Source organism: Pteropus alecto, unplaced genomic scaffold (genome assembly GCF_000325575.1).
Source record: "Pteropus alecto unplaced genomic scaffold, ASM32557v1 scaffold78, whole genome shotgun sequence".
Lineage (NCBI taxonomy): Eukaryota > Metazoa > Chordata > Mammalia > Chiroptera > Pteropodidae > Pteropus > Pteropus alecto.
This window is the reverse complement of record NW_006443124.1, coordinates 5,126,840-5,142,651: the sequence shown is the minus strand read 5'-3', so window position 1 is coordinate 5,142,651 and position 15,812 is coordinate 5,126,840. Positions and strand designations below refer to the sequence as shown.

At 32.1% G+C, this 15,812-nt stretch overlaps 1 protein-coding gene across 1 annotated transcript in view; it reads left to right on the top strand.

The window, feature by feature from the left end:
- The window catches only part of LOC102883516 (ankyrin repeat and KH domain-containing protein 1), a 90,608-nt gene that overhangs the window by 56,436 nt on the left and 18,360 nt on the right, over positions 1 to 15,812 (top strand). The window contains exons 15-20 of the mRNA XM_015597945.2: positions 6,929 to 7,687; positions 13,042 to 13,187; positions 13,348 to 13,459; positions 13,943 to 14,088; positions 14,590 to 14,732; positions 15,157 to 15,370. Of these exons, the coding sequence (XP_015453431.1) occupies positions 6,929 to 7,687; positions 13,042 to 13,187; positions 13,348 to 13,459; positions 13,943 to 14,088; positions 14,590 to 14,732; positions 15,157 to 15,370 (1,520 nt within the window). The remainder of the gene's footprint in view (positions 1 to 6,928; positions 7,688 to 13,041; positions 13,188 to 13,347; positions 13,460 to 13,942; positions 14,089 to 14,589; positions 14,733 to 15,156; positions 15,371 to 15,812) is intronic.

The window sequence follows — 15,812 nt, the reverse complement described above, 5'->3', positions numbered from 1 at the left end:
ATATACAAGCGAATATTAAGAAGGAGTATACACTATTTAAAAGACTCAAGTTTATTAGCTCTGGTGTTTTTCTGCTGTCTTTTCATCTGTAGATATAAAAAGTACCTTCACTTGATAATCATGTATAGTTGTCACATCTGAGTTCTCTGAAATAAGAAAATAGGTAATTCGTAAGGTATCAAAAACTATCTAAAAACAAAGTTATGAGCATATTTCATTCAGTATGTGATAATCAAGTCCTAGATATTTGAAATCACAATGAGGTGTGTATGTATTAGTACCTTTAATACTGTGATTTAAGAAAAGTTGTTTAGTGGTTAACTGTTAGAGCAGCAAACAAGCTTCTTTCAAATTATGTCAATTTTACTAGAATATTGAGGGCTTTCATCAAGGATTACTTCATTTCTAAACTATTTAATTTTAGAGACAAAATGTCTGTAATCTCTGACTTATGCTAATTCTAGCAGCTTTTCATTGGACAACTAGCTAGTCAAACTTTTCAGAAAATGAAGATTGCCACTTTTAATCTTAAATCAGAAGCAAGTAAGCACATACTTCTTAAGGGATCTGAGCATCATAATTGGCTGACAACCTTTAGTAGAATGTTTAAACCTAAACACCTCTTTGTTGTTTCTTGTTTGGTTAAATCCTATAGAGGATTGCAGTATCTTTGGCCAGGCAAAGTCAGTACCAGAGATCTTTAAAAGAATATATTATTAACACAGCGCCACAAAATGACCAAGGAATAAGCTAAGAAGGACATGAAATATGTGCAGATAGGAAGTTAAACATTTTAAATTTAGATTTAATGTGTAAGTAAACTGAAATGTTTGGGTAGTGATTTTTTAAATTGCTACTCAAGTGAGTAATCATGTTTTGCTTACTGAGATACCTTTTTATTTGGAATAGCTACTTATTTTCTTCACTTTGATGTTTTATTACTTACTGAACAGCATAAAAATGAACTAACCTTTTAAGGAAGGTTTCACTTTTCTAATTTATTAAGGAAGGAAAAAATTAACACTTTATCTAAACACTTGAGCACTTGCTGTTGCCAGCTGTCAAGTGGCATTGCCAGCCTAATATTTATTTATGCAAGATCAAACTATGATGATGCATCGTGTTAAAATGTAATGTTAGGATAAATCATGTGCATCATAGAATATCACTATGATTGAGGAAAAATCAGTTGATGATATAAAAGAGCATGCAATCAACAGGATAGGTAGAAAAACCTATCGTAAATTATTAAAGATGTATTATTACATTTTTCTCCTTAAAGTGGCATTTTCTCCGTAAAACTTCTCATTATGTCTCTAGGCAGAGATGAAATTTCTGATTGACCGTTTTGTTTCTTCTAAGTCTAAATTATATGTGTATTGCATGTGTCATTAGGGATGGAAGAAGGGTTCTTATTCTCTAAAACTTTCTTGTCGTCCTAGCAATCGTCTTTTCAAGTTCTGATAACATTTCACTCCTATCTGTTTTAAATAAATCTTTTTATTATTCATATCTACATTCTTTTAAAATATATTAATGCCTTTAAATCTTACTCAGGTGTTTTATATATATATCCTACTCACATATTCTTTTCTTTCATGACTCATGTGCACCGTTTGTCTAGGCTCCATCTATCTTGACCCACATTCTCCCGATTTAGGCAACTAATCTCACTTACCCATTGTTGGTTTTCAAGGGTTCGTGGTTCTAAGTGGCATCTGACAGGCCTCAGAATCACCTCTAGAAACAAAACGTGACACTAGGTGAGAGAGATATGCTCAGTTTTCTAGCATTATTTAGATTTATTAGCTATAGTTATGAATATTCAGATGAGAAAGGATACATAAGTAATAATAACCCTTTGTCTTTCCAAAATCCATTTTTAAAATAAATTTGTTGATTGAAGCCATTCGTTGCATCTAATTTATTTGTTGTAGCTGGTTCTCCAGAGATTATAGAAGAGAGGACGCATGATTATTCTCTGCAGATTGTACAATTTAGATTAATCTGTTGCAAAGCATTTAAATAATATCAAGATTAACAAAACCTGCATCTTTTGTGTGCACCTCAAGCCCTCTTTTTTTTTTTCTGAACTACAATAGTTTATTGGATCTTCCTTCTGGCTGTGCTTACTCCTGCTCCTTCACCTCCTCCCTTTTGGACTTCAAGTGTAGAAGGTCATGTTAATCACATGCCTAGCACTTTGACATTGTGGCTCCTCTCTTGTTTACTTATTCCCTTTTATTTGTCTTTCTATTTCCCTACTTGCCCTGGGGGCAGTCATTCTGATATGATCGATGTGCAGATTCGTTTGTTCTTATAAGTTCTTATAAAATATTTACTACTTTCTGGGTATTTTTAATTTACATAAAAGATATCGTGCTATAATCCTGTTTTGATTTTTACTTTTCTTGCTCAATACTGTTTTTAAAGTCTATTTATGTGTCTACCTCTAGATTGCTTCTGCCTGCAGCAAGGTGTTTCACCTATATATTCTCCATTTTTTACCAATTCTTTCTCCCAGCGATGGGTACCCAGATTGTCTCTAATTCCTTACCATCACAGACAATGCTGTGATGAAAATCCTGGTATACACCCCTTGTGGATCTATGTGAAAATTTCTTTAGGATAAACTTAGGAGCAAAAGTGTCTGTCATAGGATTACATAATGTTTATCTTACAGACTACTACATATTTGCTTTCTAGAATGGCTAAAGCAGTTTACACTCCCACCAGCAATGCGTAAGGGTTCCTATATTACACCCTACCCTTCATTTTTCATGCCTGCCACCCTTTGCCCTTATCATTACATTTGGACTCATACATCTCTATCTTCTCTTTTAGACTGTACGTTCCTCAAGGGCAGGGTTTATGTTGTTCACCTTGGTGTAGTCCATTATGCCTTGATTCCCTAGACGTTCAACTATTTGTTGAATAAACTAATTAATGCCAGGCTAAGAATACAGATTATTCTGAAGGCAAAAGAAAATTATTAAGAATCTTTAAGAAGAGAGACATTGTGATTAAAGAGAAAGTTTGAAAAAATTAAGAAGTAGTATTCTAGAATGGTGGGGAAAAGATCGAAAAGAAATATAAATGTGAAGTAAAAATTAACATACTGCTTTATATTTTTTTTATCAAATTAAAAGTGTGCAGAAAATAATATATGAGTGTTCTAATGGAAATTTTATTACTGATATTTTCTATTTCAGTTTATTTCCATTATGTAATTAGGCTTACATGGATTTACATGTGCCCCAAGTTAATAATGTCTTTTAACATATAACTGCTTATAGTAAAAGGCAGAGGTTGAATGAATCTCTTAGCATGTAACACAGGTGCTCTATCTTTGGACACTCCTGGTTAACCTTATTGTATTAAAGATGTGTAGCATGTGCCCTGTTACTTTAGGAAGTTTGAGACATATTTAGACATAAAGAAAAAATGAGTCAACTCTAGACCAATGGCTTTCATTTTTGGCTGTAACCACAATAAGAAATATTTTATATTGAAATCCAGGACACGATATACATCTACTTATCAAAACACAAATTTTGTTAGATAATATATACTTACTACATTTGATATACAGTGTTATTTTCCATTCTATTTCATCAACCTTTTTTTCTTTTTTTGTTTAAGACCCAGTTGGGAATGCTGTTTTAAAGTCATTCTAATAAGGAATCATTCTAATTAAAAAAAAAAAGAAATTGCAGACAGGTTTAAATTTGATTAGACGAAATCACATAAATAAATATGAAACCAGATCTATCCATCTGTATGTCATGTAGTTTGTCCTTTGGCAATTTTTTTTATTATGCAGTATACCAATTAATTTAGGCTCAAAAATGATTGATATAATTAACTCATTTCAATAGTAAACTAACAATTGGCAAGTCATGTCCACCTCATTCTCTCTCTGCCCATAAAAAAAAGGGGGGGCATGTTCTAAGCTATCTCTATATCATGATTTCCTATTACAAACTTATTCTACTTTTATTAATGGAGGAAAAGTAAAAGGTCAGGAAATAGGATAGAAACTAAACCAAAAAGATGAGATGGAGACTTTACTTATTCTCCTAGATAATACTTTGTGATGTCACTAATGCTACCAATGAATAGATTTATTTATTTATATCTGACAGTGGGAGATGTCAGAAGGACATGGAACTCTTTTATTTTCTGGCATCTTATATTATTACCTTTCTACCTACGGAAAATTTTGTTGCTAAAAGGACACTTGTCACATCTCTTCTTTTCCCCAAAATGGAAGGTGTTGCTTTAGCTTCTAGGACTAAGACATGATTTAATTTTCACCAACCTGGTTTATTCTTGATGTTGCTATAGCTTGTGTTAGTGCTTTGATGTGTATCTAAGCAATCGCATTAACTCCGTGGTTATAGATATCCAGGCTTTGGCTCTTTGGGGAAGAACTACTTTTTGTGCATTACTTTCACCATCCTTTGTTTTTATTGCTACATATGTTCTGGGCTTATAGTCTCTATATTCAGTTAAAAATGTTACTTTAGTAATTTTGTACTCTAAGCTTCTTGCATCCTATTTGTTAGCAAGAAAGGGCCATTCCTATCTGTTACTGTCCTCAAAATTCTAGTCTTATTTTGGATCATTTTATTATTTGTAAGATTTTAAATTTGTGAACATCCAGTGTGGTCATATAATTACCAGTCTGGTTCGTATTGAACTCTTACATGGATTTCTTTAATCTTACATACAAATTACATAGCAATTATATAAGTGTGTTTTGAAATTAATAAAAGTTTAAAGGAGTATTCAGTCTTCATAGAATTTCTAAATTTAGTCTGCCGATGTCTTTGAATTTATCACATGACTAAAAATTTTCTTGCTGGGCTAGCAGATATATATTGCTCTCCATGCCAGTTAACCTCCCTCCTCGTACCTGTTGATTGTCATTAGATACTTTGAACAAATCATAGGATTATGGATTCCTATTTGATCTTATGGAAGGTATAAAATTATCTCACAAACCTAAGGCTTTTGCTCTGAAAGAATAAAGTCTTTCCCCACCACTTTGCTCAGATAGAAATATAAAACTGAATATAGACAACACATTTTGCTGAAGTTTGCCTTTAAAGAATAATTAAACCTCTTGAAATGATGGCAGTCATTTTGGCTGTGGTTAAAGACAATATCTAGCGGAGAAACAGACTTTTTCAGTAATAACATGTTGCATATGTTTGAGCTACCTGCAGTTTTAAGATTTCCTATTCCAGCAAAAAAAGCAGTGGAATCTCTGACTTTTTTTCTCCAGTGATTTTGTCACCCTCTTGCAATTCAGAGCATTTTAACATCTAATGGGTGACTTTCTTCCTTCGGACTTGAGAATCACTTTGAATGCATTGGATAATCTTATGTTTCAAAATTCTGTTACCTGTGTTATTCATATGTGTTGACTGTAATCCAAAAGAGTATACAACTATTTTTTTACCCAGTTCTCTCTTTTTTTAATAAATTAATTTTTTTTATTATGGTGACATTGGTTAATGAAATCCAGTAAGTTTCAAGTGTACAACTCAACAGTAAGGCATATATATATGTATTGCATTGTGGGTTTTCACTGCCTCCAGTTTTTTTTTAAAAACAGCTTCATTGCTGTTTGGTTTACATCCCACAAAGTTCACTCAGTTTAAGTGAATACAATGAGTTTTAATAAATTTACATCCCACAAAGTTCACTCAGTTTAAGTACAATACAATGAGTTTTAATAAATTTACAGAGTTGTGCAACCATTACCACCATCTAGTTTTAGAACATTTTCATCACTCCAGAAAGATCTCTTATTCCTATTTGTTTTCAGTCCTCATTCTCACCACTGTAACCCAGGTAACTCCTGCTTTCCTTTCTGTCTCTATAGTTATGATACAAATGGAATTGCACAATATGTGGCCTTTTGTGTTTGTCTTTCACTTGGCATAATGTATTCATCTATGTTGTAGGATGTATCAGTAGTTTATTTCTTTTTATTGCTAAATAGTTGCAGTTCTTCCTAAACAAGATTAAGCTTTGAATTTGCCTCAAAGTAGTTATTGTCTGTTTTCTCCATTTTATTTCCAGATGTTAGGATTGTTAATATTGATAATTATTTTGTCATGAGAGGAGTAATTTAAGTGTGATTAAATCAAAATAGGATAGATTTACTTGATCTTTAAGATACATTGTCAATATGAGTAATCCCAGATAGGGAATCTGATTTTCTTCTAGGTAACCTTTTTTTTTTCTCATAAACTTTTACATGAGGAGTTTATTTAAACTCCGAACAGTTGTCCTTTGTGATATAAGTTTAACATAGCATTCAGGTACAGAAGGGTCAAAGACTTATTTAACGGAAATTTTTAGAAGGGTATGTCTTGAAAACACTGATTTCACATTCATTATTTTGATATATTAAGAAACATTTTGACAACTTGAAAAACACATTGATCTACAAGTTATAGTTTCTTGTAGTAACCTTTACTTACACAGTTAATATTGTGAAAAGAACAATTGGGCAGTTAAGCTAACATTAATGGTATCCTAACACTATTTTGATACTGCTTTAGATTTGATGTTCTTTAAAAAGTCCGATCAAATAAGCAGAATTTTGAGATTTTTTCCTCTCTGATTTTCTTTTCTCCCTGCCCCTGTCTTAATTTCCAAAATCTTTCTTTCCTAAAGATTAGATTCTTTTATTAAAAAAATCACATTTTTTGAATTGGCAACATCTCAGTTTATGCTGTGTGAAATAGATGAGCATAGTATTTAATCTACCTACCACGGTGTGACTCTTTGAACATTCATTCTACAGCTATTAAGGGTTTGGGGAGGGAGATCCGTGTGTATGGGAGGGGGAGCTGATTTTTTTTTTTTTTTTTTAGCATGGCACTTTTTCAAACATTTTTCATGTGCTTAGGTACATCCAAGCAGAAGTCCAGTTCCCTGCAGGTAGCAGATCAGGACGTACTGCCACCTTTTCACCCATACCAGCCTTTGGAGTGCATAGTAGAGGAGACTGAAGGCAAGCTGAATGAACTGGGACAAAGAATTAGTGCTATTGAAAAAGCACAGCTTAAGTCATTGGAGTTAATTCAAGGTGAACCTCTGAACAAAGATAAGATAGAAGAACTTAAAAAGAACAGAGAAGAGCAAGTCCAGAAGAAGAAGAAAATACTGAAAGAACTACAGAAAGTGGAAAGGCAGTTGCAGATGAAAACACAGCAGCAATTTACCAAAGAATACTTGGAAACCAAAGGTCAGAAAGACACAGTGTCTCTACACCAGCAGTGCTCTCATAGAGGAGTCTTCCCAGAAGGGGAAGGAGATGGTAGTCTCCTAGAGGATCACTTTTCAGAGTTTCCTCAGGTTGACACAATCTTATTTAAAGATAATGATGTTGATGATGAGCAACAGTCTCCACCATCGGCAGAACAAATTGATTTTGTCCCAGTCCAGCCTTTATCATCTCCACAGTGTAACTTTTCCAGTGACTTAGGTTCTAATGGGACAAATGCTCTTGAACTTCAGAAAGTATCAGGTAATCATCAGATTATAGGACAGCCTCAGATTGCTATTACTGGACATGATCAGGGGCTGTTAGTTCAAGAACCAGATGGACTAATGGTTGCAACTCCAGCCCAGACGCTTACCGACACTCTTGATGACCTGATAGCAGGTGGGTTAAGAAATATATCTGTAATAATTTCTCTTTAATCTGTGTGCTCAACTTCTTTACACGACCCTCCCAAAACACCAATTTTGTACTTTTCCACTGTAAAATTACTTATTTCTTGAGGTGTTTTGGAAGTGATTTTAACTTAACTCAATAGCACTAACACTCAAGAGTGTTCCCTCCCCCCTTTTTTTGTTATTTACAAAGGCAAAGAAATAAAATTGCCATTATCCTGTATTTTAGATGTTTGGTATCAAAACCACCCCTTGTTGTGTCTTAGATAGGAGATCTCAAAGTAGAATTTCTTTGTAGGCTTTAGAGATATTCATATCAGATTATACATTAATTTTCCCGCTGGTGATTTTGATTTTTGGAAATCAGAATCACACTGCTTCTTTATTTGTAATTTTATTAGATCAATTTAACTATTTCTAATTAAAAAGGATGTTCAGAGAAAACTATAAGCATTCCTTGTTAATATTTGTGGTTAGAAGAGATAAAGTACATAGAATTTATTGTCAGCTCAATGATTTAGAATTTGGGATTGTTATATTGACTGTCTTAATGAAAGCACACAGACAGACGTAACACATGAGCACGCACACAGAAAAAAAAAGGCCCGGTAACCTTAAAGTATATGTTTCTGGGGTTTTTTGTTTTGTTTTGTTTTGTTTTGTTTTGTTTTTGTGGAAAATTACAACTAGATATGAAATGAGGTGCACAAGTTTACTTTCCCTTTCATTGTCCTTGCAGCAGTGGGAAAACAGTGCAATTAATCATTTACCTTCCTAAAGATGGCTGGTGAATGTATCACCTCCATGAGAGCCCAGTTCAGAAATGCAGCCAGAATGGCTGTTGACAGTGGATGAAGACCAAGAACTAAGATGTAGCTGGAGTGATATTCAAAGGCAGGCCAGTCCTCTGTCTCTTGATTGCAACATTTTTTTCCTTACTGTTGTCTGTTTCCTCTTGTCATATTTTCCTCCCCTCCTCCCATCCCAATTATGCTATCCCAGTTTCCTTTCTTTTTTTTGTGAGCCTTTAGTCTTCCTAATCTTTACTGAATCTTTAAAAATGTGGAATAAGATTATCTAAATCAGGAATTTTATTGGGCATGTGTTTGACTTCTAATGGTTATAGAATTATAAAACTGCCTGTGAGTCTCCTCTGATATGTAACAGGTATCACTGTGCAGAGGAGGAATATCTTAGGTTCCAGAAAGAAAATAAAAATGCTGAGAAATGTTTTAAGGAGTTAGATTCTTTATCCTTTAATTTGGTTTTTATATCTTCAGCCCACAGCCACTTAACTCAAATTAATTTTGTGTCATTAGCATTGAGAGTTGTTATAAATTAGGAATAAACTCTTATAGTTCATTTATAGTTCTAATTTCTGATCTGGGTAGAAGCAGATATTGAAGTGTGAAGTGTGATTATGAATAATAATGAAACCCGTGGCCTGGGAGTAACATTTTTAAGACTCAGGATTGTATGAATAATATTATAATGTTGTTAATTAAATGCTCGGTTTGCAGCTATGAAACCCATATTACTAATGGATGGTTGGATGGTTCTTGTAGGGGAGGTCAAAAATACTGAGATATTTGTTAAATTGAAATGGTCTTTTACAAAGTTCACGTGAAACTTCAAAAAGTGATTTAGAAAGCACCTTTTATATTTTTATGTAATTATATATAATGTTAATATAAACTAATAAAAGTTAACTTCTTTCAGACATTAATGTATAGCAATAATTGGCCTACCATGTTGTACAATATTTTTTTATTAATAATCTTTAACTTGTAAATCAGCCAATAAACAAAAATTATCTTGATATAAAAGTTTTCCATTTTCACAAAAGTTTTAAAATATATAGCAAGGATTAGATTTTCTTTGTTCAAGATGATGACCTGTCTCATTAAATTAAAGTTTTAAAAAGTTATTAAGTCCAAATTTCTCTTAATTTTCTTAATTAAAGGTGAAAGAAATTAGACAAATGAATTAGGTGAATATACCTAATTCTACAACTATATATGATATGTTAAAATTGATAGAAATATCGATCAGACCAAAGATGTAATTATTTTTACCTAAATTAAATCTAGTTCTCATCCCTTGTATTTAATAAAGGAAAGAATACTTTACATCTTTCAGTTTTACTTTAGGGGAAATATTTATTTATGATAGCAATAAATTTCACTTTTATAGAAGTTTTCTTTTTGTTGCTATTCAGTTCTCTAAATTTGTCATGATAATGAGTTGTTAGAAACAGAATTTACTAATTTCATGACTTGACTAGTTGGCTGACTTAGCCTTTTAGTATATAGTCTTATTTGTGTCATACTTGATATAGTCCCAGACAGAATGTATGTAAGCTCTTGATCGAGAGCACTGTTCTTTGGGTCCTTTTGTTCTGAAAGTAAGGGTTGGGCTTTTAGAAGTTATCATAATAACAAGGGATTCTCAATTCAAGTGTCTAGAACTGAGGTCTGGAATTTTAAAGCAATTTAACGAAACTCAAAATAGCTTTGACCTTTGAACAGTTCTAGAAACATCTAGTAAAAAATTCATTATTAACATATAAAGAAAATTGGGTAAAAATCAACTAATGTCAGTTTATTCACATTTATTGAGCACTTACTATGTACCAAGCTCTGTGCTAAGTGCTTTATATACTCATGGGCTATTTATAATAAACCTATACAATAGGTACTTCCTCCTCTGTTTTTCTGTTGAAAAACTGAGGCTTCTGGAAATTAAGTTGCTAGTAGATGCCAAGATTCAAAGTCGGTTCAGCCAGGTTTAAGAATATTAGATATAATATTCATATATCTGATTCAACTTCAAGTTCTTAATTTATCCTTAAGATATGATTTCTTTAACAGTCTTCTAAATTCTGTTAAATAAAAATTTCCTAATTTTTATATTAAGATTTGATGTTCATGTAAAGTTTAATATAGTTTTGTGACTTTAGCATATTGTCACTGCTGTCGACACTTTAATAGTCTCTCTTACAACAAATTTCAGTTCAAAAATATTTTTCTTTAAATAATCTTGTGGTAGTCAATGTAGGCTTAAAAATAAAAAATAATTAGGAAATCTTATTTTTGAGGGAATTTACAATAAAATATCTTTAAATAATTTTCTCTAACATGTTAATATTTTATCTATAGATTTTTATTTGTTTACATGAAGCCATTTAATAAAGTTACTATTCTATAAAATAGATTGTAGTGATTTAATTTATTGAAACCTTACAACATTGTTTATGTACTCCTAGTATCTGAGATTTTTATATAGTAAGGTTTATTATTATCTTCCATATTGCTTACAAAACTCTTAAATTTCACAAAGAATTAAGCGGAATATTATACTTAGTTCTCTTATCACTCCATTTTAGAATAGTGCATAAATTTAATTTGAATTACATAGTGACTTTTGTGGGAGTGATCTTAGTTGTTTTCAGAGACATTTTATTCAGAGTTAAGAAACATTTTAGGATTTATGAACATATCATGGTCCTGGTATAATTTAATCTTAGTAAACCTTTATTCCACATGTACCTTTAAATTTTTGCTATTTTAATTAATCCTATTAAAGTCACTTCTGTGGAATGTTTCTGATTGTCATTATTGCAAGAAGGAAAAAATTTTTCTAAAATAATGTAGAAAATGTATAATAATTGATGTCACATTTTTGGTAGTAGAACTGTCAAATGCACAAAAGTTTTTTAAAAGTTAACTGTAAAGTCTTTTATACTATCATATTCTGGCATAACAGTCTAATCAACCATTTAAAACTTTTTAAATATTTTTATAACAAAAATAGAACATGAATAAACAAAATTAATGATAGAAAAGTAGTTCTTTAGTAAGGTATATGTTAATATTATGAGACCACTGTTAAAAATCTTATTATTCTAAAGGTTCTATATATCAGTCTTTAGCGTCTTGTTTTCTGGAGCTGTTTCCCAAATATATCAGCTATTTGGAGAAGGTATAACAAAATACTATCTGCTGTTAATTCATTGTATGACAAATTTTACAGCTTTTTTTCCATGTGCTTGTTCTTATAAGTGAAACAAATATATATAATCATTCCTATTTGTAAAGCAATAGTTAAATTATGTATATTTATGTGGTGACAGAAGCTGGAGAAATTCATATTGCCAGGATACTTTATATATATTGGTGGGGAGGAGGGAATAACACCTCATATAGAAATATATCTGAACATCTTAAAATTTGCTGTTATTTTAAAAAGTAGTATACTAAGTTGAGTACTGTTGTGAACAGTATCCTCGATAGGGATCCAGTCCTATCAAAATTCTAGAGGGAAAACATTGTCCGACACTTGAAATGCTTACATTTTCTTTTAAGACCTCTGTTTTTGATTGACTTTTATTCTGGGTTATAGGATTGTATTGCCATCACTGAAGCTTTGTTGTCTTTTTCTATATTATTAACAATTATATGTATTTTTCTGAATTTTTTCTTGAGTGAGTGAGTAGTAATGTTTTTATTTTCAATTTGGTGAATAATAGTACTGTAATTTCTATAAAATATCTGATAATTGCATGTATTGAGTGTACCAAACACTGTTAAATGCTTTTTATACATTATCTCACACACAGCTCACAACATCCCTCTGAGTTAGGTCCCATTTCCTGCTCTATGAGGCAAATTTTATCTCTAATGAATGATAACAAATATACAGAGACATAAAAATATAATTTCAATTAACTCAGTTTTCAAACACCAGAGGAGATCCCAAATAAAAGTTATTTTTTGATTTTCAGACATTGATTCATCTTAGCAAATTTTCAAAGTAAATATTGAATTTTAGAAACACATGCCCTCTAAGATTTATGGAGAAATATTCTAACTCATTCTCCCCCACCTTTTTTTTTTTTTTGTATTGTCTTCAGGATATTTTTATCTAATCGCCTTTTGCAAATTAAAATATAAAATTTCTTTAATTATTTTTATTAGAAACTATTTTCTCCCTATTGACAACATAAAAGGCAGCTATTTATTTGTTGTGTTTGCACTAAATATCAGGCACCGTGCTAAGTATTTTACCTGCATTATTTCAAGTGGTCTTTCCCGCAACCTTATAAGACAGGTACTCTTATTATCACCTCCGTTTTACACATAGGAAAATTGAAGCTCCAAGTAGTTTAGTTATTTGTTCAAGATCAGAAAGTTAATGGCAGAACTGGGATTCAAACATAGGTCCATCTGACTCCAAAGCTTATGATTTACTACATTACTGCTATAGAATTTAATGTTTTCTGTATTTTTGTATATAAATGACTTGTTTTAAGTAGAATTCAGCAATATGAATATTGTTTTTCAGCTGTGAGTAGCAGAGTGCCCACTGGTTCAAACAGTTCCTCTCAGACCACAGAATGTCTTACAACTGAACCCTGTTCGCAGTCTCCAAGCAATGTGGCTTCCCAGGCTATGCCCCCTGTGTATCCTTCAGTTGACATTGATGCACATGTAAGTAGATTGCTTTATTTAAACTTACTTAGCACATTTTGATTTTCTTTGTTTGGAAAGGAAAATTATTGTATATTCATTGTGAAAATATTATTTGCTCTTCAGTTGATAACCCCATTGTAAACAAAACAAAATCCAACTTATTTTTTTTCCCTTCTAGACTGAGAGCAATCATGACACAGCATTAACACTAGCTTGCGCAGGGGGTCATGAAGAACTTGTATCTGTACTCATTGCGCGAGATGCTAAAATTGAGCACAGAGACAAAAAAGGTAAGAAATGTCAGAAATAAAATCTGAGTGTAGTTACATCAGAAGAGAGTCTTTTCACTCTCAATAAATAGTTTTTAGATCAACTCAGTGAAAATATGGATAAGTATATTGTTTCAATGAGGAATATCCAGATCTGTTATCTACAGAGCCAAATTATTCTCCAAAAATTCAAAAATTAAACTGTAGATCATCAGTGCAGAACAGCAAATTGTGGTTGCCTTTCTCTTTAACCTAAAAGTAGATCATGCAGAGGTATCAGTTCATTATGAGTATAAACTTTATAGTTTTGTTTGAGCATTTCCTTTTTATCAGGTGTTTATAGATTTTTGTCACTAACAAATTAGGATTTAGAAAAGTTTTATTTAAATGGCTATAAGTATCTGCCCTAAAGATTTTTTTCTACTAAAATAATAGAGGATTGAAAACAGTGGCTTAATATGTAAAAACTACAAATTTATTTGAGATTTTTATTTTCCGATTTAGGTTTCACACCACTGATCCTGGCGGCAACAGCAGGGCATGTTGGAGTTGTTGAAATCCTTTTAGATAAAGGTGGAGATATAGAAGCACAATCTGAACGAACTAAGGATACTCCACTTTCATTGGCATGTTCTGGTGGACGTCAGGAGGTGTGTTAATTTTCATTTTGTAAACATTTTGCTTATATTTTAAATATGCATATGCTTAGTAATTTAGCTATATGAATAAGAAACTTACATGTGTTTTAAAATGTTCCGTATATTGAATTTAATAACAATAGTAAATGCCCTTTTAAGGAACCTGTTTCTTATTCTTTAGACAAAATAAAAGTTTTCTTTATCTTTACATTTATTGAGACTGAATGAACCACAAGCCTAACACATAGGAAATGCAAATTCATCACTCAACAATTGACAAATTGGAGTAGCATCTTCTTATTTCAATACAGTTGGGATTTCAAAGCACTCTGAATTCCTTGATATGAAATTGAATCCATTTCTCTAATGCTGATATTTGAGTATGTAGGGCCTATTTAAAATGTCAGATATTTAAACAAGGAAGTTACGGGTCCCATTTCTTAGTGCTTCCTTCATTTTAAGTTGAGCCCTTTGTTGTAAACCAGATTTCTCTGTTCATGTTTTACTTTGTAGGTGGTAGACTTGCTGCTGGCTCGAGGTGCAAATAAAGAACATAGAAATGTGTCTGATTATACACCACTGAGTCTCGCTGCATCTGGAGGATATGTTAATATCATTAAGATTCTGCTTAATGCTGGAGCAGAAATTAATTCAAGGTATCTATCACCTGTTCATTATTAGTAAGTTACTATTTAGAATAAGTGTCTTCCCCTAAATATTTGGACAGATGGCATTTTTAATTAAGATAGTACTAAAGTTGCAAGGCCAACAATTATTCCTGTAATGTGCTTATAAATAATCACAGCTTATTTCAGCTAAGGTAGCTGTTTTGAAAGAGGTGTCATTCAAAAAGAACTTTGTTATGGATAGTTGGAAATTTATAACCTCTAAATAGGGATTATATTTTAAATTGTGAGACTTTCCTATTCCTAATTATTAGTCTAAATAAATAAAATCATTCATTAGTGTTAGAAACCTGTCTTTTTTACTGAAACATTTTCATCTTTTATGTTCTCGATGCTTTTGAAAAAATTATAGGCAACATATTATTAGTTTTCTAAGCACATTTCCCCCTCTTAGGACTGGGAGTAAATTAGGTATTTCTCCTCTGATGTTGGCTGCAATGAATGGACATGTTCCTGCAGTGAAACTGCTGCTTGATATGGGTTCAGACATTAATGCCCAAATCGAGACCAATCGGAACACGGCTCTCACGTTGGCCTGTTTCCAAGGCCGAGCAGAAGTAGTGAGTTTGCTTCTGGACCGAAAAGCCAATGTCGAACATAGGGCAAAGGTAAGCATTTTATAACTTGTCAACTACTTCAAGTATATTTCTGGTAGAAAGAGCATGGCATTTCAACTCAAATTGGAGGTGGTGTTTTAAATTGTCATAAGTTAAAACTGATGCCCCAATGCAAGATTGGGGAATTGGGCTATACAGTGGTCAGTGACACATGGTCACCATTCATGACTTTTATTAAGGACAGTGAAGACAACAGAATTGGTATTTTTTCCAACCTCAGCCTTGAGTGGCTCTCTTAATCCTCCAGTTTGCAACTTTTGAATGTAATGAGATTATTCCATGATAAGATATTTTTATAGTTATATACTTGAATTAAGATTATTTTGTAGAGTCCTTCATGGTGGCATGTGCTTACCATTGGTAAACCCCCAATCAAAAAATTACCCACATAGATTAAAATTTAACATAGCTAACACCTAATCTGACCATGACA